The 20842-nt window shown below is 46.1% G+C and overlaps 1 protein-coding gene across 1 annotated transcript in view; it reads right to left on the bottom strand.

Annotated features, from left to right (window-relative positions):
- LOC310742998 (uncharacterized protein) overlaps positions 1 to 15737 on the bottom strand; it is a 28450-nt gene extending 12713 nt beyond the window's left edge. The window contains exons 1-6 of the mRNA XM_083573020.1: positions 15567 to 15737; positions 9085 to 9268; positions 7646 to 7678; positions 5964 to 6074; positions 1170 to 1359; positions 323 to 523 (exon numbers count right to left, since the gene is read on the bottom strand). Of these exons, the coding sequence (XP_083429146.1) occupies positions 323 to 523; positions 1170 to 1359; positions 5964 to 6074; positions 7646 to 7678; positions 9085 to 9242 (693 nt within the window). The 5' untranslated portion in view covers positions 9243 to 9268; positions 15567 to 15737. The remainder of the gene's footprint in view (positions 1 to 322; positions 524 to 1169; positions 1360 to 5963; positions 6075 to 7645; positions 7679 to 9084; positions 9269 to 15566) is intronic.
- Positions 15738 to 20842: the final 5105 nt, after the last annotated feature.

The following is a 20842-nucleotide window of genomic DNA, read 5'->3' as shown; positions in this document are numbered from 1 at the left end:
ATTCACACCCGTCTGAATTTTGCAGTGCAGTCAACTTATATGTACAAAATTGCATATACCGATACTGAAAAAATGCATTATATTGGGATGGGGCACGGTGGCTCTTGCAAAAATGCCTACATTAAAGGAAATATGGATCTCTTAGAAGAAATTGGCACTAAAATGCTAATGAATTTTCACGGAGGCTTAAAAAATAAAACATAAACGTGAACATGTGGAGAACTGAATGTGAGCTGCAAAATCATCTGTTTGGGAAAAGGCTGGCCTAACCTTCTCCTTTCTCCCTTTCCAGCCACTACCGGGCTATCGGCTTACACTTCACCTTGAGCGTGAGATGCTTCAGCCTGCGGAGGCCTCTGAGCACGTGCAGAGCCTCGGGCAGCCCGCTAATGTTATTGCCGGAGGCACAGAGGACTTTGAGAGACAGCGAAGAAGCCAGGGGCAGCAGACTGGCGACGCGGTTGTTCTGCACGTGGAGCTCGCAGAGCTGGGGGAGATTCTGCACCCCTTCCAGAGACTCCAACTGGAGTTGGGAAAGAAGAAAACAGAAAATGATGTGTGGTCAAGCAAGCACAATGTCCATGTCTGCCTTAAGAGGATAAGAAGACAGTGCTGGGTCGGGACGATATGAGATGGGGGGGGCAACTCCCATCTCTTGCGGGGGTGCAATTAGTGCCAGCACCGTCCATTAAGAGTTTGGGTGTAATCTTCGACACCTCCCTTTCCATGGAGGCGCAGATTGCATAACAAAGGCGGCATTTTTTCATCTCCGCCAAGCTAAGCAGTTGGCTCCTTACCTCTCTCGCCTTGACCTAGCCACTGTGATCCGCGCAATGGTCACTTCCAGACTTGATTATTGCAACTCACTCTATGTGGGGCTGCTCTTGAGACTGACCCAGAAACTTCAGTGGGTGCAGAATGCTGCAGCGAGGCTCCTTACGGGGTCCTCACCGCGGGGTCACATTCACCCGGTGCTGTACCAGCTGCACTGGCTCCCGGTGGAGTACAGGATCAGGTTTGAGGTGCTGGTTTTAACCTTTAAAGCCCTATATGGCTGGAGTATAAATAATTGGGGGCAACACGCTCCCCGCACCCCACTGCTCTGCATCCAGCTCCTGGGAGTCACCCACTTTCGAGATCTTGAGCACCACCCCCCCAAAAAAAATTACCTGATTTGAAGACAAATTTAGCTGTGTCAGGTTACTCAAGAGAGGGAAATCTGTGAGGCTCCTCAAGCGATTGTGAGACACATGCAGGACGGACAGGCGGGGGCAGTTTTCCAGCTCCTTCACCTCTCCGATCACGTTATAACTAAGGTTAAGGGCCACCAGGTTGGGAAGGGACCCCGTCCCTCTTGTGCTGGAACCCCAGATAAAAGTGAAAAAAGAAGGAATTTTAATTAATTGATGTCTGTCTTTATGCATATCGTGTTGTTTTTGTGATGTTAGCCGCTCTGAGCCCGGCCTCAGACGGAGAGGGAGGGATATAAATTAAAAATTATTATTATTATTTATCATTAAGGCTGCCAATGTGTCATTCAGGAGGTGTGTCACTGCTGAGACCTCAAAGACAAGGTGCCGACTACCCTACTTGGGATGTAGATAAACCCCGATTCTGCTCACATCCATCTTCAAAACATGTGGTGGTAGTGGCTGATTTTTAATTGATTCCAAATCCTTTTTTAAAAGAAATGAGGTAAATCTGAGGTGGAGAGCCTATGAGGCCCTCTGGATGTTGTCGGATTTAAACTCCCATCAACCCCAGTGGTCAGGGATGATGGGAGCTGTAGTCCCGGAATAAATGGAGGATCGCTAAGCTAGACCAGTATTGTTTACATCAGCCTTCCCGGACTTAGTGCTCTTCAGGTATTGCTGGACTACAACTCCCATCAGCCCCAGACAGCATGGCCAATGTCTAGGAGCAGGGCCGTCTTACCCATAGGCGCTAGGGGTGCGGGGCACCCGGGCGCTGGGCTCTCAGGGGCGCCAGGCCAAGAGTCCGGGGCCCGAGAGTGTTAGTTTCTGTTTGCCACTGTGCAGTGCTTTGGAGTCACAAGACTCTGTTTTGCATTCCTCACATTCCAGACTGTTGGAAGTCTCACGGAAGACAGGAGACGGATGTGACGGTACTGGTTTCCTGTTCCTTTGTTGCTCAGTTGCTCTCTGCTCTCACAGAAAGAGGATGTATTTCTTTTCTGTCTGCGTAGCTTAGTAATAAAACCTAGCAATGTAGCCCAAACTTCTCGTCTCTTCCCTGTGCTGGAAACTCTGCTGAATGGGGGATGTGCCTGGAGCCTTATCAGAGGCTCAGGTCATTAATTATCATCGGAGGCGATTCCGGAAGAGTCGCTCGGTCGAACGCAGATTCCGACAGAGAGTTGAGTCCGAGAAAGAGCCCAGTGGCATCTCTGTGCCGCGGGCATCTCTGTGCCGCGAGTTCGGGGGTGACGGAGCCAGCGAGATGCTGAGGCAGCCGGCCGGCTCTGCCTTCCTGCACCCCTGGGACTGGGCAACTGGGGCGGCGTGTCGGGCAGATCTTTGCATCCCAGCACTGCATATGCTTAAGACAGCCCTGTCTAGGAGTGATGGGTTTTGTAGTCCAGCAACATCTAGCAGGCCACAGGTTTCCCATTCCTGGCGTATATAAAGCACAAAAGAAGAAATAAGCTGAATCTGAGTTGCCCATGGCAATGGATTATCCACACTCAATTAATTTAACCTGCTACATTATCTTTTAATTCTTCCGTATCTTTACACGGTTCCTTTTTTTCTTTCTTAAAAAAAACCCTTAATAATTTGGGTGTTATCAAGATCTTCCTTCACTATACCCTGTGAAAATATATCAGCTTCAAGTAGCATCGGGATTTATTTGAGTAGGTAGATTTCTCTCTTTTCCCGGTACTGTACTGTGTGACTATATCGTTTCTATCACCAATGGAGTATATCTTTACTCCCTACTGAGTTCAATGGGACTTACTCCAGAGAAGCCTGCATAGGATTGCAGACCAATGTGTTTCTTGCCCTCTGCTAATTATTTCTTTTTGGATTTAAAGGAACAGTAATCCCTGTTATTTCCTGGTTTTAATGATTTCCAATATTTCTTTATATGTAGGCTGCCCGTATACCATACATTTTTTAAGGCTTACTCCCCAATTCCAAAGAATCCTGGGAACTGTGATCAACCCCTTCCAGAGCTACAATTCCCAGCACCCTCAACAAACTACAGTTTCCATGCACGGTGTGTACATCTCTGCAGATATTGCCTCTCCAAAACATTAGCTCCTTTCTAACCATGTCCACTTTCCCCCAGGGTGCTGATCTGAACAAGCTCCTCAATTTATCTATATATCATAATCCAGTTCCTCCTGGCTATTTGTGAATGTAAGAACCTGCCCAAACTTGCAATCAACCCTGGGCTTTTCATATTGCCCCAAATGTCCCTTCTGTCAGTTTCGCCAACTTTAAACTGGGGTTGCAAAATCGATGGTGGTGCTGGTGATATTTTGGGTCATCCCTACTACGTTCAGAATCCCAGTTTTAATCTGTGGGATCTCCAGTTTAAAAGTTTTCAGAGACCTACAGCCCGACACCCTGGAGATCTACCATCAACAGGGAAAGAGATGTTGAGCCCACAGACCCCTATTCTCCAGGGACAGTCCCGGATTTACAGAAGCCATCCCGGTTTCTGATCTGATCCTGGAATGTCCCGCTTTTCCTTAGGACGTCGCTATTTTCATCAGAGAAATGTTGGAGGCTATGGAGTTACGCGAGCCAAGGAGATAAGTAACTATACAACTTTTAGAAGACATCTGAAGGCAGCCCTGTATATAGAAGTGGTTTTTAATGTTTAATGTTTTATTATGTTTTTATGTATGTTACAAGCTGCCCAGAGTGGCTGGGGCAACCCAGTCAGATGGGTGGGGCATAAATAACATAATTATTATTGTTGTTGTTGTTGTTGTTACTGAATACAGTGGTACCTCGGGTTACAGATGCTTCAGGTTACAGACGCTTCAGGTTACAGACTCTGCTAACCCAGAAATAGTACCTCGGGTTAAGAACTTTGCTTCAGGATGAGAACAGAAATCGCGCGGTGGTGGCAGCGGGAGGCCCCATTAGCTCAGGTTAAGAACAGTTTCAGGTTAAGAACGGACCTCCAGAACGAATTAACTTCTTAACCTGAGGTACCACTGTAGGGTGTTTCTGTTTTCATTGGAGAAATGTTGGAAGGCATGGTAAAAGTAAAGTAAAGGACCCCTGACTGTTAAGTCCAGTCACGGATGACTCTGGGGTGGGGGCGCTCATCTCGCTTTACTGGCCAAGGGAGCCAACGTTTGTCGGCAGACAGTTTTTCCGGGTCATGTGGCCAGCATGACTAAGCCGCCTCTGGTGAAACCAGATCAGCGCATGGAAACGCCGTTTACCTTCCCGCCGGAGCGGTACCTATTTATCTACTTGCACTTTGACGTGCTTTCAAACTGCTAGGTTGGCAGGAGCAGGGACCGAGCAACGGGAGCTCACCCCGGCAGGGATTCGAACCGCCGACCTTCCGATTGACAAGCCCAAGAGGCTCTGTGGTTTAGACAACAGCACCACCCGTGTCCCATGGAGGGCACGGTAGGACATCCCTAATTTCATCTGAGAAATGTTGGAGAGCATGAGCCTCTGTTCTGGCTCCATCTAAGGCAGCAACCTTTTTCAGCTGTGGGCTGGTCCACCGTCCCATAGACCTTGTGGGGGGCTGGACTATATTTTGAAAGGGGGGGGGGAATGAACAAATTCATATGCCCCACAAATAACCCAGAGATGCATTTTAAATAAAAGGATACATTCTACTCATGTAAAAACACGCTGATTCCCGGACCATCCATGGGCCAGATTTAGAAGGTGATTGGGCTGCATCCGGCCCCCGGGCCTTAGGTTGCCTACCCCTGATCTAATTGCACAAAACAAATGAAATACCATGACAATCCCTGAAACAAGAAGTAATCGACTAGAAATATTATCTTTTGGAAATAAACTAAATAATAAAAATCAAAAAGTTAAGGGGGAAAATTAGAAAAACCTAAAACTGAACAAAGCCTTAACGGGATGCCGGCTACAAACCTCGTTTCACCAAACTATTCAGTTTCCTCAGAAGGAAATAGAAAAATCCTAAACTTTAAATGAGCAAAATTCAAAAAAAGGGGTAGAACTCCCAAAAATTCTGAAGTATTATAATCCTAGCTCAACCTAGGTAAAGCAAAGAGCAGTAATAAAGGATTGAGGACTCAAAGGTACAGTTGCTAAAACTGAATTTACAAAAAAGGGTTTGAAAACCTAAATGGCAAATTTTAGACAAGTTTTGTGCAATTTCTCAATTCCGTGACTGTCTTTTTTCTGCTACTACCCCTGATCTAGGGACGCGGGTGGTGCTGTGGGTAAAACCTCAGTGCCTAGGACTTGCCGATCGTATGGTCGGCGGTTCGAATCCCCGCGGCGGGGTGAGCTCCCGTCTTTCGGTCCCAGCTCCTGCCCACCTAGCAGTTCAAAAGCACCCTTAAGTGCAAGTAGATAAATAAGTACCGCTTTATAGCGGGAAGGTAAACGGCGTTTCCGTGTGCTGCGCTGGTGCAGGCTCGCCGGAGCAGCTTCGTCACGCTGGCCACGTGACCCGGAAGTGTCTCCGGACAGCGCTGGCTCCCGGCCTCTTAAGTGAGATGAGCGCACAACCCTAGAGTCGGACACGACTGGCCCGTACGGGCAGGGGTACCTTTACCTTTACCTTACCCCTGATCTAAGGCAGCTTTGTATGAGATACCAGCAAAGAGGATAAAAGTCTTAACGCTACGCCCTGCTGAGAATTGCTCTTGCTCAGGGGCAAGGCCCCAAATTGCCTCTCTCTCTCTTCTGCACAGGCCTTAAATTTCTCCACACAAACACCCCACCACCACCACCAAACGCCATCCATCAAGTCGCGCTCACGTGCTTAAAGCATTAAGCGACACGTCCAGCTCGGCCAAATTCTCAAACGGGAAAAGAGCTTCGGGTGGAATCTCTTGGAGTTCATTTAAAGAGATGTCAAGCTTAACAATCCTGAGGAATGAAGCAGGGAGTGGGAAGGAGAGAGAGAGAGAAAGAAAAATCAAAACTATTTCAAAACTCTCCTTCCTCCTATCCCCCAAAGCAATAACCATCACGATTCCTTTTTTCTTTTTTAGCATCTAGCTAATGATGCCCTTTTGTTGTATAACACACACCCCTTTTTGTGTGTGTGGTTTTTTTTAAAAAATATTGTATTAGTTTTCTTTTGGATTTTTTTATTTATTTAATAAAATAAAAGGCCACCCTCCCCAGTTTTGGACAAATAGCAAGACAAACTTGCAGCAATGCGTTTCCAGAAATGGCAAACAGGCATGTTGAGTGTGGCAATCCATCAAAAAGGCAGAATAACAAACTGGGTTGGGAGGGTGGGGAGCTAAGAACAAAGAGACAAACTTGAATCTAGTTGAACTTAGGAATGTTTGAGGCGTTTGGTCTTTGCAAAATCACAGTATGGACTGGCCTGATCAACACCACCTGGATTAATGTGTGTACGTAGATCAGAATGTAGCTATCCACCTGGATTTTGCACTTCTCTGAAGGCTGCCGTGAAGTTCTTTTCTCAAAAAAAAAAAAAAGTAGTATCAAATGCATTTAGAATTAACTAAGAATTAAAGCGAGTGGCGCTGTGGTCTAAACCACAGAGCCTAGGGCTTGCCGATCGGAAGGTCGGCGGTTTGAATCCCTGCGACGGGCTGAGCTCCCGTTGCTCGGTCCCTGCTCCTGCCAACCTAGCAGTTTGAAAGCACGTCAAGTGCAAGTATATAAATAGGTACCGCTCTGGCGGGAAGGCAAACGGTGTTTCCGTGCACTGCTCTGGTTCGTCAGAAGCAGCTTAATCATGCTGGCCACATACCTGGAAGCTGTACGCCGGCTCCCTCGGCCAATAAAGCGAGATGAGCGCTGCAAACCCAGAGTCGTCCGCGACAGGACTTAACGGTCAGGGGTCCCTTTACCTTTAAGAATTAGTGAATGTGCTTGCTTTCCTTCCTCCTCCCTCCCTGTCTCCTTTCCTTTTCTGCCATGTCTCAGACTGTGAGACTGAAGGCAGAAACTGTCTTCTAGAAGATATGTGGATTTCTCCAAGTTGCTTTGGGAGCTGTTTTTGGCTGAAGAGCAAAATAACTCACTGGATCCAGGGCTTATCCACACTTAAGTTTTGCCCTGCTTTTTCTAGATGCAGGTCTGCACTTTAAAGCTCTCTGCCCCGTTTCCCACTACAAAACCTGCTCTTTAGCGCTCAATCAGAACAAACGTCAGTTTGGGTTTTCTGAGGATTGACGTTTGCTCTGATTGAGCACTAAAGAGCAGGTTTCGTGGGGAAAGTTCTGCAGCAAAAGCAAGGACGCTCAGACTTGGAGCTTTAAAGTGTGGACCTGGAAAGACTGGAGGAAAGGCAATTGTGGACATGCCCTCTGAGAAAGGTGCCTTTGCGTCACAATTTAGAAAACTCCAAGGAGGCCCATTGGGATTGCTCCAGTATAAATTCTCAAAGCAAGCACTGTTGCAATGCTCAGGCAGATCGAGAGAAGAAATTGAAGCATTATCTTGCATTTCTTACCTACCGTTCAGGAAATTCTGTCTTTGGAAATGATTGCCTGGAACAGAAAGAAAGAACAACCTTAATCATCCATCTGCTCCTTTGTCCAGGAGTGGGTGAACAGACATTAAAAGGGAAAATGTGATTTCAGCGTCAACAAGTGTGAAGCAATGCACCCTGGGACAAAACATCCTAACTTTAGGCAGCTGCAAAGATCGATGAAATTGTCAGCCCAGCGTGCAACAGCTCTGAAGAAAGGTAAAATCCATGCTAGGAATCATTAGGAATTGAAAATAAAACTACCGGTATTGTGAGTTGAGTTTGGGAGAGATGCTGCCTCTGAATGCTAACCTAAGGTGATGATGGTGATGATAATATTAGTAATCATCATAATTTTGTCATTTAGATGCTACCAATCTGACTGGGTTGCCCCAGCTGCTCTGGGCGGCTTCCAACAGAATATTAAGACACACAAAAAAACCCCTTAAATATTAAAAATGTCCCTACACAGGACTGCCTTCAGATGTCTTCTAAAAGTCAGATAGACGTTTATTTCCTTGAGGGTGTTCCACAGGGCAGGCGAATTCTGAACCGCCCTGAGTCCTTATGATGAAGGGTGCCATATAAATTTCATAAATAAAATAAAAATAGATATTTCAAGCCTGCCCATAAAAACGTCATGTAAACATGGCTAACAAGTGTTTGAAAATGTATTACATATCTATGTTTCCCTCTGTGATAGGAATTTTATGGTCTTAGATATATGGTAATGTTCATAACTGCACATACATAGATCAGCACAGGAAGGCCAACCTGGAACCATTTTGATTCCTAAACTGAGCAAATGTTTTCTCTGCAAGGTCAAACTGGAAAAGCCCTCCCATTGTCTTTTCCTTCACAAATCCTGTCTTAAGGGTATGTCTGTGTTTGAATAAGGGTGTGAGCCTGTGACCTGGCTCAGGAACTAAGTATTTATCATTACAAAAGACTGGCCAGGCTCCTCAGGCAATCCAATCAAGTAACCTGCCAGACAGGAAATAAACAAGGACAAGAGAAAAACAATATTGAAATTTCTGTTTTAAGACCACCTTTTCTGTGATGTATCTGAGGGGTGGTCTTAGGTTACACCCCTTCTGTGATGTATGCATAATGTTTCTGGGGGTGGTCTTGATCTACAGGATGGGAATTTCAAAAGTCTTTATAAGCCCTTGCACAGCATTTTTTGGGGTCCTCCTCCTTTCCTGCATGTGAGGGGAGCACCCTGTTGCAACAGATCAATAAAGATCAGGCTTACTAGCTGCTTTGCTTCTCAATATTCTCTGGTTGGCCTCTGTTATTTTCTCCTGCCAATAGGGAACCTATGTAAGGACTCTATATGGGCTCTTGGATACCCCATAAGGGAAATGGGCATATTTTTATTTACAACACCTCACACATCACGCAGCATGGCCATGGGTCCTTTACCTGGGGTCTACAGATCCAAATTCAAAGTTGAACGCTAACTGCTTAAGTCGAGACATCTTCAAACAGAGAGCGTAATGAGGCCCAGGTGTTTCCACGTTCCAGGTGAAGGGAAGAGGGTCTACTTCCACAATCCGGTCTTCAACATACTGACGGTTCATCTCTTGAGAAATACTGGAGCAATCTTCTTTAAGAAAGGAGGGAAAAAAGACATTTCTCTCTCTGTGTCTGTCTTCTTAAGCCCAGTAAGAATAGAATCACAGAATTGTAGAGTTGGAAGGGTCCATGTGGGTCATCTAGACCAACCCTCTGCAATGCAGGAATTTTTTGCCCAGTTGGGGTTCGAACCCATGACCCTGGGGACAGGGCTGTCTTTACCCGGGGGTGTAAGGGGTGCTGAATTCTGGGGGGCACAAAATGTATACCTATTATATACCGGTCCCTCTTGATCGGTGGCAGTGAAAAGCAATGGAGCAAAAGCCCCTCCCCCCGTCACTTCGCAGTTTTTTCTGCTGTCATTGCTACAGGTGAGAGATTCCTCCCCCAAAAAAAGCTCAATAACTTTGAGTTTGCCCCAAAAAACTTTGGCTTCCTTCCTCCCCCCCCAAAATTGGGGGGTGCTGGGCAGATCTTTGCACCCTGGTGGCGTATATGCTAAAGGCGGCTGTGCCTGGGGAGAGCATTCTACAGATGGGGAGCCACTGCAGAAAAGGCCCTGTTCTTGTGTTGCCATCCTCCGGACCTCTCGAGGAGGAAGCACACAAAGAAGGGCCTCAGAAGATGATCTCAGGATCCAGGTAGGTTCATATGGAAATAATATATGAATACCTTGGGGTATTGCGGTCCTGAGCCATTTAAGGCTTTATAGGTCAAAACCAGCACTTTGAATTGGGCCCGGAAACTAATTGACAGCCAGTGCAGTCGGACCAGGATCGGTGTGTGTTATGTACTGAGTTGAATAGGATTCAGAATGCAGCAGTCTGATTGGTCCTAGAACAATGCAGCAGTATGATTGGTTGGCAGGAACCACCCAATCATGCTCCAGATAGAAGTGAATCCACAACCTGATTGGCTTACAGTAGAATTCCGGAATTAGCCAATCATGTGCAGCCCATTGTGTAAATAATGTATATAAAGCAGATACCTTGAGGGGACTTTCATTCATTCCTCCTCACCACTATGAGCTGAATAAAGAGCATGAAATCACTTTGCGACTCTGAGTATATTTCAGTGTGATATGCTAAACAGTCTTGCTCCGGTGAGCAACTTGGCCGCTGACTTCTGCACTAACTGAAGTTTTCGAACCGTCTTCGGAGGCAGCCTCTAGCCATCTTGACGATCAGCCACGGAAAAGCAGAAGATAGATTGCAACTATCACGCTCAGCGCTGACCTGCAGCCAAACCCAACTCCTTGCAGGACCTCCCATTGACCGAAGACTTGCAGGAACAGGCACAGTCCCCCATCACCAGCCCTGGAGACCCACAGCATCTGGGGGGTGCCCCCAGAGCTGACCTCTGCTCTTGAGGGGCCTTTGGGTTGGGTCCCAGTCTGCGTGGCAGTGGGTGAGCCCCTGGTGGACTCCACTGGAGCAGCTGAGCCCCCTCTGATCCATTGAGAGTGCAGGATCAGGTCTGGGACACAGCTGCTTGACAAATGACATGCCTGAGAGCCCAAAGTCGCTGGGCATTTCGGGATTAAAAGATCCCGGATGGGAAAGGGTGTTCCTTTAGATCAGTGGTTCTCAAAGGGTGGAGCGAGGCCCACACTGATGTGATAAGAGAGGATGGAAGTGAGGCAGGAAGAGTAAAAGGCAATCAAAGAAACATTTAAACATTTCAGTGCAGTATCATATAGTATCTATATAACTATATCTGAAGCAATCAAACTCATTTGCAACTGAGCGGCCCAGTTTTATTGCGAAAACAGAGGACTCCCCTCACATTACGAAACCTTCTGGTTAACTTCAAACTGCTTATCAGCTTCTACAGATAATAGTTTTTAGAAAAAGAAAACACTGATTCATGGGGGCGGGTAAGTGCTGTGTGTTCTGGGGACCCATGGGTGACACCCCAAAGACTGACAGGAAAACCTTGCCCTCAGATTCCTCCCCGTTTGCACAAAAGAACCTCTAGGGCAGTGGTGGCGAACCTTGGCCCTCCAGATGTTTTGGAACTACAACTCCCATGATCCCTTGCTAACAGGACCAGTGGTCAGGGATGATGGGAGTTGTAGTTCCAAAACATCTGGAGTGCCAAGGTGCGCCACCACTGCACTAGGCTCTAAAATCTTCGCTGGGTTGAAAATTCCATGACTTTGTGCTCAAAACCCTGTTATGAAGCCATGATTTGAAGCCGAGACGCACCTCTTGCCAATTAAACCTTGGTGGGGGTCAGGAAGACCTGGGCGGGGGGGAATCGGCCTAAACGCCACCGAAACCACCCCGTTCTCAGACCCAGCGAAGGGAAAGGATTTTGAAACATGCAGTAGGTAATTGAACATGAAGGCTCTGATGCCTGCCTAGCAAAAGTTCACCACCTCGCCTGTGATCTTTCACTTCAGACGTATTAGACCGAAATGCCTTCGGGGAGGTTTAAGTGCTGTACTATTAATGCTAAAACAAAGGAAATAACTGCTGTACAACGCCACATCTTTAGGTTTTCCTGAAGCGGGAAAGAACAGAGGAACGGCCTTTAATCTCAAACATCCCTCAAAGGCGTTACGTCGACGGGGTTCAAGCAGTTGGCTGCCCAATCTCCCATGGCCTCCAATTCAAAAACGAGGGAAACTTTCTGGGTCCTTTGGCATGTGAAGAGTGCCAGGTGCTGTACAGAGCAGCAAAATTATGAGAGGCCCGGCACCAGAGTGAAATGTGGGATGGGACCGATGCGAGGATCCTTGCACAATTGAGCATTTGAGTGCCTCAAGGGGTCTGCAGCAGGGCAGGCTTGGTAGCACACTGTATCCTGCTGACAACATAATGAGTTTTGCATGAGGCTAAAGCATCTTAAAAAGCAGAGACATCACCTTGCCAACAAAGGTCCGTATAGTTAAAGCTATGGTTTTCCCAGTAGTGATGTATGGAAGTGAGAGCTGGATCATAAAGAAGGCTGATCACTGAAGAATTGATGCTTTTGAATTCTGGTGCTGGAGGAGACTCTTGAGAGTCCCTTGGACTGCAAGAAGATCAGACCTCTCCATTCTGAAGGAAATCAGCACCTGAGTGCTCACTGGAAGGACAGATCCTGAAGCTGAGGCTCCTATACTTTGGCCACCTCATGAGGAGAAGACTCCCTGGAAAAGACCCTGATGTTGGGAAAGATGGAGGGCACAAGAAGAAGGGAACGACAGAGGACGAGATGGTGGGACAGTGTTCTCGAAGCGACCAGCATGAGTTTGACCAAACTGCGGGAGGCAGTGGAAGACAGGAGTACCTGGCGTGCTCTGGTCCATGGGGTCACAAAGAGTCGGACACGACTAAATGACTAAACAACAACAAAGCATGGGTAGGCAAACTAAGGCCCGGGGGCCGGATCCGGACTAATCGCCTTCTAAATACGGCCCACAGAAGGTCCAGGAATCAGCGTGTTTTTACATGAGTAGAATGTGCCCTTTTATTTATGTTGATGTCAATCAACATCTGATGATCTCCTTCTACCAGTCCACAATAGAAAGTGTCCTTTCATACTGCATCACGGTGTGGTACGCTGGTTTGACATCAACTGATAGGAAGCACCCACAGAGGGTGATGAATACAGCACAAGATATTATGGGCTGTCCCATGAATCCGCTGGGTGAAATAGCGGAAGAACGTTGCCTCAGGAGAGTGAGGAAAATTCTCAGGGATGATTCACACCCTGGCCGGCACTTTCTTGATCTCCTGCCCTCCGGCAGAAGATATAGAAGTATGATTAGTCACACCAACAGGGTAAAGAACAGCTTCTATCCATGGGCTGTTAGGCTGCTGAATGAAAAGACTAAGAGAGCTGAGTGGGGGGTGCTCGTGTAATCTCGCTGTATACAAGTTGCACAAGTGACAATAAAGTATTTCAATTTAAAATGCATCTCTGGGTTATTTGTGGGGCCTGCCTGTTTTTTTTACAGGAGTAGAATGTTTGCTTTTATTTAAAATGCATCTCTGGGTTATTTGTGGGGCATAGGAATTCGTTCATCCCCCCCCCCAAATATATAGTCTGGCCCCCCACAAGGTCTGAAGGACGGTGGACCAGCCCACAGCTGAAAAAGGTTGCTGACCCCTGGGCTAAAGGGAACCCAGAGAGGATGTGCAAAGAAGCTGAATGTTGGAAGGCTCAGGGGTAGACAGGAGAACAAACCTCTTCAGTAGTTAAATGGTGAACATAAGAAGAGGCTGCAGGATCAGGCCAATGGACCATTCTGTCCAGAATCCTCTTCCAGATGTGGGAAACCAGTGAGCAGAACATGGTTTCCAGCAACTGGCATTTACAGTGCGGCAGGAGAGCTGAAAACAGTGCCAATGTGTTTTAGGGCTCACATACATCCAGAATTTCCCGGCCATATTTGGGATTCGTCCGCCAAAAATAGCATCCGGGTGGGATTTTCAGAATTCGGTTAAAATGTCCAGGAAAATATGGCAGTCCATATTGGAAGAGTGGATTTTTTTGGGCGAATTTCCTAAACAAATAGCTCAAAAACATTTTCGTGGGGAAGACTTTGAAAAAAAAAAGGTTTTACAACTTTGCGCCCCGCCAAACCCCCAAAACACTTCAACAACTTTGCCAAAGTGTTTAGGGAAGTTTTTAAAATTTGATGGTTTATTGTGCTTTTAATTCTGTTGGGAGCCGCCCAGAGTGGCTGGGGAAACCCAGCCAGATGGGTGGGGTGTAAATATTATTATTACTATTATTATTATTATTATTATTATTATTATTATTATTATTATTCCTATTATTACAAAATAAGCTCACCAACTTTTGTGTCCAGATTTTTCACTTTTTGAAATATGGCAACCCTAATTCATATCTGGCAACCAATGCACTCCTTTGGTTTCAAATAGTACATGGGTAAAGGTAAAGGTAAAGGGACCCCTAACCATTAGGTCCAGCCGTGGCCAACTCTGGGGTTGCGGCGCTCATCTCGTTTTATTGGCCGAGGGAGCCGGTGTACAGCTTCCAGGTCATGTGGCCAGCATGACTAAGCCGCTTCTGGCGAACCAGAGCAGTGCATGGAAACGCGGTTTACCTTTCCGCCAGAGCGGTACCTACTTACCTACTTGCACTTTGACGTGCTTTCGAACTGCTAGGTTGGCAGGAGCAGGGACCGAGCAACGGGAGCTCACCCCGTCACGGGGATTCGAACCACCAAACTTCTGATTGGCAAGTCCTAGGCTCTGTGGTTTAACCCACAGTGCCACCCGGGTCCCTAGTACATGGGTAGATGAGTCCAAAAAGCCCGGGAGACAATTTTTCATGGCTCTCTAGCGGCTATGCTGGCTCATTTAACGGAAGTAATGTATTTAGCATTAACTCTGGATGTGTTTATTTGATTCTGACCAAACTAAGCCTCCTAGAGCACGACATACAGGTACGTTGATGCAATTTCGAAGACTGATTCGAAGCTCAGAATCCGAAGAGGGTTCAAGCTGTCGTGAAATATCCTACAGGCTGCAAGGTCCACCCATCTGCCGGCTAACAGTGCCGTCGAAGCCAAACACAGACTGGAAGGGTGACATGGACAAGTGGTATTGGGCTGTTTCAAGCAACACCGGCACGTGCCAAGGCTTGCTAAAATAAAGGACCTGGAGAAATACCAACTAAAGAACAATGGCAAGAGAAGTTGATGAACTATGCAGAACTGGCAAAAATGACATAAACAGAAAAGGACAACAGAGACTTTGAAAAAGATTGGGAACCATTCGTATTATATTTGCAGAAACAGAGAAAGGCAATAGACTTGATGGCAGGATTTAAATAAACACCCACATTATTAGCATCAGAAAATGTTTGGAAGATAGTGAAATAGGATGGTGTATTTAATTTTATTTTTATGTTTTTAAGGTTTGATGTTTTGTTATTAATAACTTTTTCCATTCAGATAGCAAAGCGGGTGGAAATAGAAACAAACCGGAAACACAAGTTGGGGAAAGTCTTGGAGGGGAGGGAGGGAGGAATATAAAGTAAATGTTAAGAATTTGAGATGTATGTAATGAACGAAAATGAAAAATGAATAAAAATGTTTTAAAAAATAAAATAAAATATAAAATAAAATAAAGGACCTCCTCTCGGCCTTTTTGGATCCTTGCTTCTAATTCCACAGAGGGTCGAGGGATTCAAAAGCAGTTCAAAAGAAGCAATTAGCAGGGTGGCTCTCTGCCCGTGGCAAAGCCAGGGGGCAACCCATTTATTAAGAGAGGCACACCTTGATGCGAAGGTGAAGAGGGTAAAAAAGGAAAGCAAGACTGTGGAGGTTATTAATGTGAGGGAGAAGCCGAGAGATCCATCATTCTGACCTGGGAAACTGTCATTTAATAAGTCCTGGCCGCTCCGGAACGTTCCAAAAGGGTAGCTTTGTTCTTTGTTCCTTGCCAATGGGCTGTGAGACGCTTTAATGTCGCAGGCGGGGAAATCGTCCAACCAGAACTGCCTGGTTCTCTGTTCGTGGCAGGAATGTGCCTGCAATATTGGGCAATCCAAGCCCCTTCAGAGGCAGAGTATCCGCTTTGAGTTCACCAAGGTCCTGGGTTCAAATCCCAGCATCCTGGGAGAGAACCCTGCCTGAAATGCTGAAGAGCTGCTGCCAGCCAGTGCAGGCCATATGGAGGTGGGCAAGTCATTGTTCCTGAAAGGCTGGGCTGGATGAATCCCTAGCTGGAATTAAGATTGCCGGAAGAAATATCAACAACCTCAGATATGCAGATGACACAACATTGATGGCAGAAAGTGAGGAGGAATTAAAGAACCTTTTAATGAGGGTGAAAGAGAAGAGCGCAAACATGGTCTGAAGCTCAACATAAAAAAAAACCAAGTTCATGGTCACTGGGCCCATCACCTCCTGGCAAACAGAAGGGGAAGAAATGGAGGCAGTGAGAGATTTTACTTTCTTGGGCTCCATAATCACTGCAGATGGTGACAGCAGTCACGAAATTAAAAGACGCCTGCTTCTTGGGAGAAAAGTAATGACAAACCTAGACAGCATCTTAAAAAGCAGAGACATCACCTTGCCAACAAAGGTCTGTATAGTTCAAGCTATGGTTTTCCCAGTAGTGATGTATGGAAGAGAGCTGGACCATGAAGAAGGCTGATCGCCAAAGAATTGATGCTTTTGAATTCTGGTGCTAGAGGAGACTCTTGAGAGTCCCATGGACTGCAAGAAGATCAAACCTCTCCATTCTGAAGGAAATCAGCCCTGAGTGCTCACTGGAAGGATAGATCCTGAAGCTGAGGCTCCAAGACTTTGGCCACCTCAGGAGAAGAGAAGACTCCCTGGAAAAGACCCTGATGTTGGGAAAGATTGAGGGCACAAGGAGAAGGGGACGACAGAGGGCGAGATGGTTGGACAGTGTTCTCAAAGCTCCCAGCATGAGTTTGACCAAAGTGCGGGAGGCAGTGGAAGACAGGAGTGCCTGGCGTGCTCTGGTCCAGGGGGTCACGAATAGGCGCACACGAGTAAACAACTAAACAACAAACTAACTGGGAATGGCTGTAACTTGGCAAAACAGAGCACTTGTTCTGTATGCTGGCCGTGCCAGGGTTCAATCTCAGCATCTCCAGTTAAAAAGGGTCAAGCCACAGACGACAGAAAAGATCCCTTTCTGCCACGTGAATCTGGATAGTGCTTTCAGTTACAACAGAAACTGCTGTGGTTGACGTCTCTGGATTGCTTCTTCCAGCCGACTGGCTTCTATATTTGCAGATTAAATAGAGTCTGCATTAAACAGAAGCTCATTTTGGAATTATGTTGACTGTTGAGCAGGTATATACTGACAGTATATACATTTAAAAAACAAAACAAAACCAAGGCAGAGCCAATTGTGTTGCAAACTTAAACCCCAAGTTTTATAGAATTGTAGAGTTGGAAGGGAACCCAGGTGGGTGTGGGGTCCTGAATGGGATAACTGTGCCCCTGAAGGACCAGGTGTGCAGCCTGGGAGTCATTTGGGGCTCACAGCTGTCCTTGGAGGCGCAGGTCAATTCTGTGTCCAGGGCAGCTGTCTACCAACTCCATCTGGTGCACAGGATGAGACCCTCCCTGCCCGCAGACTGTCTCGCCAGAGTGGTGCATGCTCTGGTTACTCCCGGAAACTACAACTAATCTAGAATGCAGCAGCTAGACTGGTGACTGGGAGTGACCACCGGGACCTACATTGGCTCCCAGTACGTTTCCGAGCACAATTCAAAGCGTTGCTGCTGATCTTTAAAGCCCTAAACAGCCTCAGTCCTATATCCCTGAAGGAGCGTCTCCACCCCCATCGTTCAGCCTGGACACTGAGGTCCAGCGCCGAGGGCCTTCTGGCGGTTCCCTCATTGCAAGAAGTGAGGTTACAGGGAACCAGGCAGAGGGCCTTCTCGGTGGTGGCGCCCACCTTGTGGAATTCCCTCCCACCAGATGTCAAGGAAATAAGCAGCGATCCTATTTTTAAAAGACATCTGAAGGTAGCCATGTTTAGGGAAGTTTTTAGTATTTAATGCTGTATTGTTTTTAACACTCGATTGGGAGCCGCCCAAAGTGGCTGGGGAAACTCAGCCAGATGGGCGGGGTATAAAAAAATAAATTTATTATTATTATTATTATTATCATTATTATTATCATTATTATTATCATTATTATTATTATTAATCCAACCCCCCTGCAATGCAGGAATTGCAGCAAATGAATTCTTGACAGAGGGCCTTCCAACCTATCCAGATCTTATCATCCTTTACTGGCAAGTTGCTCCCCTGATGTGCACGCCCTGAGCCCTTGCTATATGGGCTGAGCACCCCAAACTGGTATGACTGGCATGTAAGCACCCCTGAGAATGGACAGCTTTTTTTTAAATAATATTTATTACTTTTAAAGATTACAAAAAAAGGAAAAGAAAAGAAAAGAAGACAAAAGAGAAAAAACAAAAGAGAAAAAAAAAATACAATACAATATATAGACAATACAAAACACAACCTAAACCCATTAAACTAAACACATTAAGCTAAGCTAAACAAAACCCAATCCCTAACCCTAACCCTAAATAAAACAAAACAAAAACAATTTAAAAACATACATCACACCTTTTCCATACTCTATCTTTCATTCCCTTGTTTCCTCGACCTCCTCTCACCTCCTTTTTTGTATTCCACTTCTATTAATTGTTTCAGCAAATCCTTTCCATCTTTCTCTATTTTCTATCATATTGTAAATAACATATTTTTAACCTTATTTTCCATTAAAACTAAAATATATATGCTTAACTCCTTATAACATTTCTGCTAAGTCCATAAAATATCATTCCACCATTTTTCTATCACTCATTAATTTTACAATATTTCTATATATAAGCTTTAAATTTTCCAATCTTCTTCCACCATCTCCTCTCCCTGGTTTCGGATTCTGCCAGTCCTTTCCGTCAATTCCATATAGTCCATCAACCTGGAGATCTTATGTCCGAGGCTCTTAACACTTTTCCAGGTCCCTTCTGCAAGTCTTCTTCATATTCTTTAATGCTAAAGAGCAAATCTCGGGAAAACTCCAACCTAACAATACTTTTATTCCTTCTGGACAGGTCAGCCAAATTTCCATAGTTGAAGCTAAGATCCATAAAGTGTTTCAGGACATGTTTCAAGATTCCTCCAAATCCAAAGGCCCCCAGAACTTCAATCTCCTCCAGGCCCAAGTCCACGTCCCAGAAGTCAGTTAATCCCTGCACAGAGGGATCTTTGCAACTTTCCTTCTTCAGTCCAAGCCGGGATCCAATCCTCAAAATCTGACTTTTTCTAGATTCAATCATAAAAGGCCTCAACTTGTAGTCCTCAATTTGCTTCTGTAAAACTAAGGATCCCGCTTGTATTACTTTAGGTTCAACAACAACAGCTTTCTCCTTCTCCTCCACCATTTGTCCTGCCGAAGTAGATTCCTGTACCAAGCCCTGAATTATTTCTGTGTTGGTGCTCACTTTTTGTCTCAAATTAATCACTTTCTGTTCCAAGTTATCAATTTTAAAAGTCATGTGCTCCGTCTTCTTATGAAGCTGTTCCAGCGGATAGCTTATCTTACATAATACAGTCACAATGGCTTCTCCTGTCAACATTTTTAAATGGTCCAAGGTCAATCTCTGGTTCTCACAAGAAAATGGACAGCTTAAGACAGCTGTTGATGGAAAGGGATTTGCAGTCCATGACTTTATACAGGAGTAACCGAATCCCCGCGACAGGGTGCACTCCCATTGCTCGGTCCCTGCTCCTGCCAACCTAGCAGTTCGAAAGCACGTCAAAGTGCAAGTAGATAAATAGGTACCACTCCGGCAGGAAGGTAACGGCGTTTCCGTGCGCTGCTCTAGTTCACCAGAAGCAGCTTAGTCCTGTTGGCCACATGACCCGGAAGCTGTACGCCGGCTCCCTCGGCCAATAAAGCGAGATGAGCGCAGCAACCCCAGAGTCGGCCACGACTGGACCTAACGGTCAGGGGTCCCTTTACCTTTACCTAACCCCTTGACCCACCTCGCTTGTGTGACTGAGAACTGCTTGGACTAAAGGGGAGCCTGCAAAAATCTCCCAGTCTATCAGTCCTGAGTGCTCAGAAGTGGTGCAGGGAGCGGTTATGCATGTGCTACTGTAATACACTCTCCACAGGGGCTGCCCCTGAAGACAGTTTGATAACTTTCTGGGTACAAAATACAGCTGCGTAGATGCTATTGAGGACCAAGCAAATTTATTATTTCTGAGCACACCTCAAGGCACCGGTGCAAACATTTAAAATCCTAAAGAATTTAGGGGCACTTTATCTAAAGCAGGCATGTGCAACAGGTCGATTGCGATCTACCGGTCAATTGCGGGGGTGCCTCTGGTCGATCACGGATCGATTGTGCCCCCTTCTTCCCCCCCAAAAAGGGAAAGGGAAAAAAGTGCAACAACATTGGTGTTTCCCCCCTAAAAAGCTCAACAACTTTGGTCACTGCCTGCCACAAAACAAGCTCGACAACTCTTGGGAATGACAATGGGTAGATCACTGTCAGTTTTTTATACTGGGAGTAGATCGCACTCGCTTGGGAGTTGGGCGTGCCTGATCTAAAGTATCGCCCGTATGATCCTGACCAGTTATTAAGAACTGCAGAGGCCCTAGTGAAGTGCCGCCCAGCAGAATCTCTTAGGTAGGTGGCAAAAGGGACCAGCAGGGCCTTTAGGGTGGTGGCTCCACAGATGTGAACCTCCCTTCCTTCTGAACCATGAACAGCCCTATGATGACAAGGGCTCCTCTCCTCTCACCTGCCCTTCTTTAATGTCGTACCTTCAGTAGTACTTCCATGACCTGCCGCTTCCTTACGATTCTGGGATTTCCCCATTCCCTAGTGTAGTTAAAAGAACGGCACGCCAGCCAGATCTCCTTCAATGTAGGCCACCTTCTCAGGGCCGTAACTTCATAGAAGGCAGCACTTAGGTAACTTTAAAGTGCAAATAAAGTTTGTGCAAAATCTTTGCACTGTTTGGGCGCGTCTTAAATAATGGGACGAAAAGCCCCCAGTTTGAAAAAAAAACCCCAAAGAGGTTTGGCAATGCCAATGGCATTGCAAACTTAAACCACAAGTTTAACCACAAT

Source organism: Podarcis filfolensis (assembly GCF_964270895.1).
Source record: "Podarcis filfolensis genome assembly, chromosome: 10".
NCBI classification, from domain to species: domain Eukaryota; kingdom Metazoa; phylum Chordata; class Lepidosauria; order Squamata; family Lacertidae; genus Podarcis; species Podarcis filfolensis.
The sequence above is the reverse complement of the archived record's forward strand: the minus strand, read 5'-3'. Positions and strand labels throughout refer to the sequence as shown.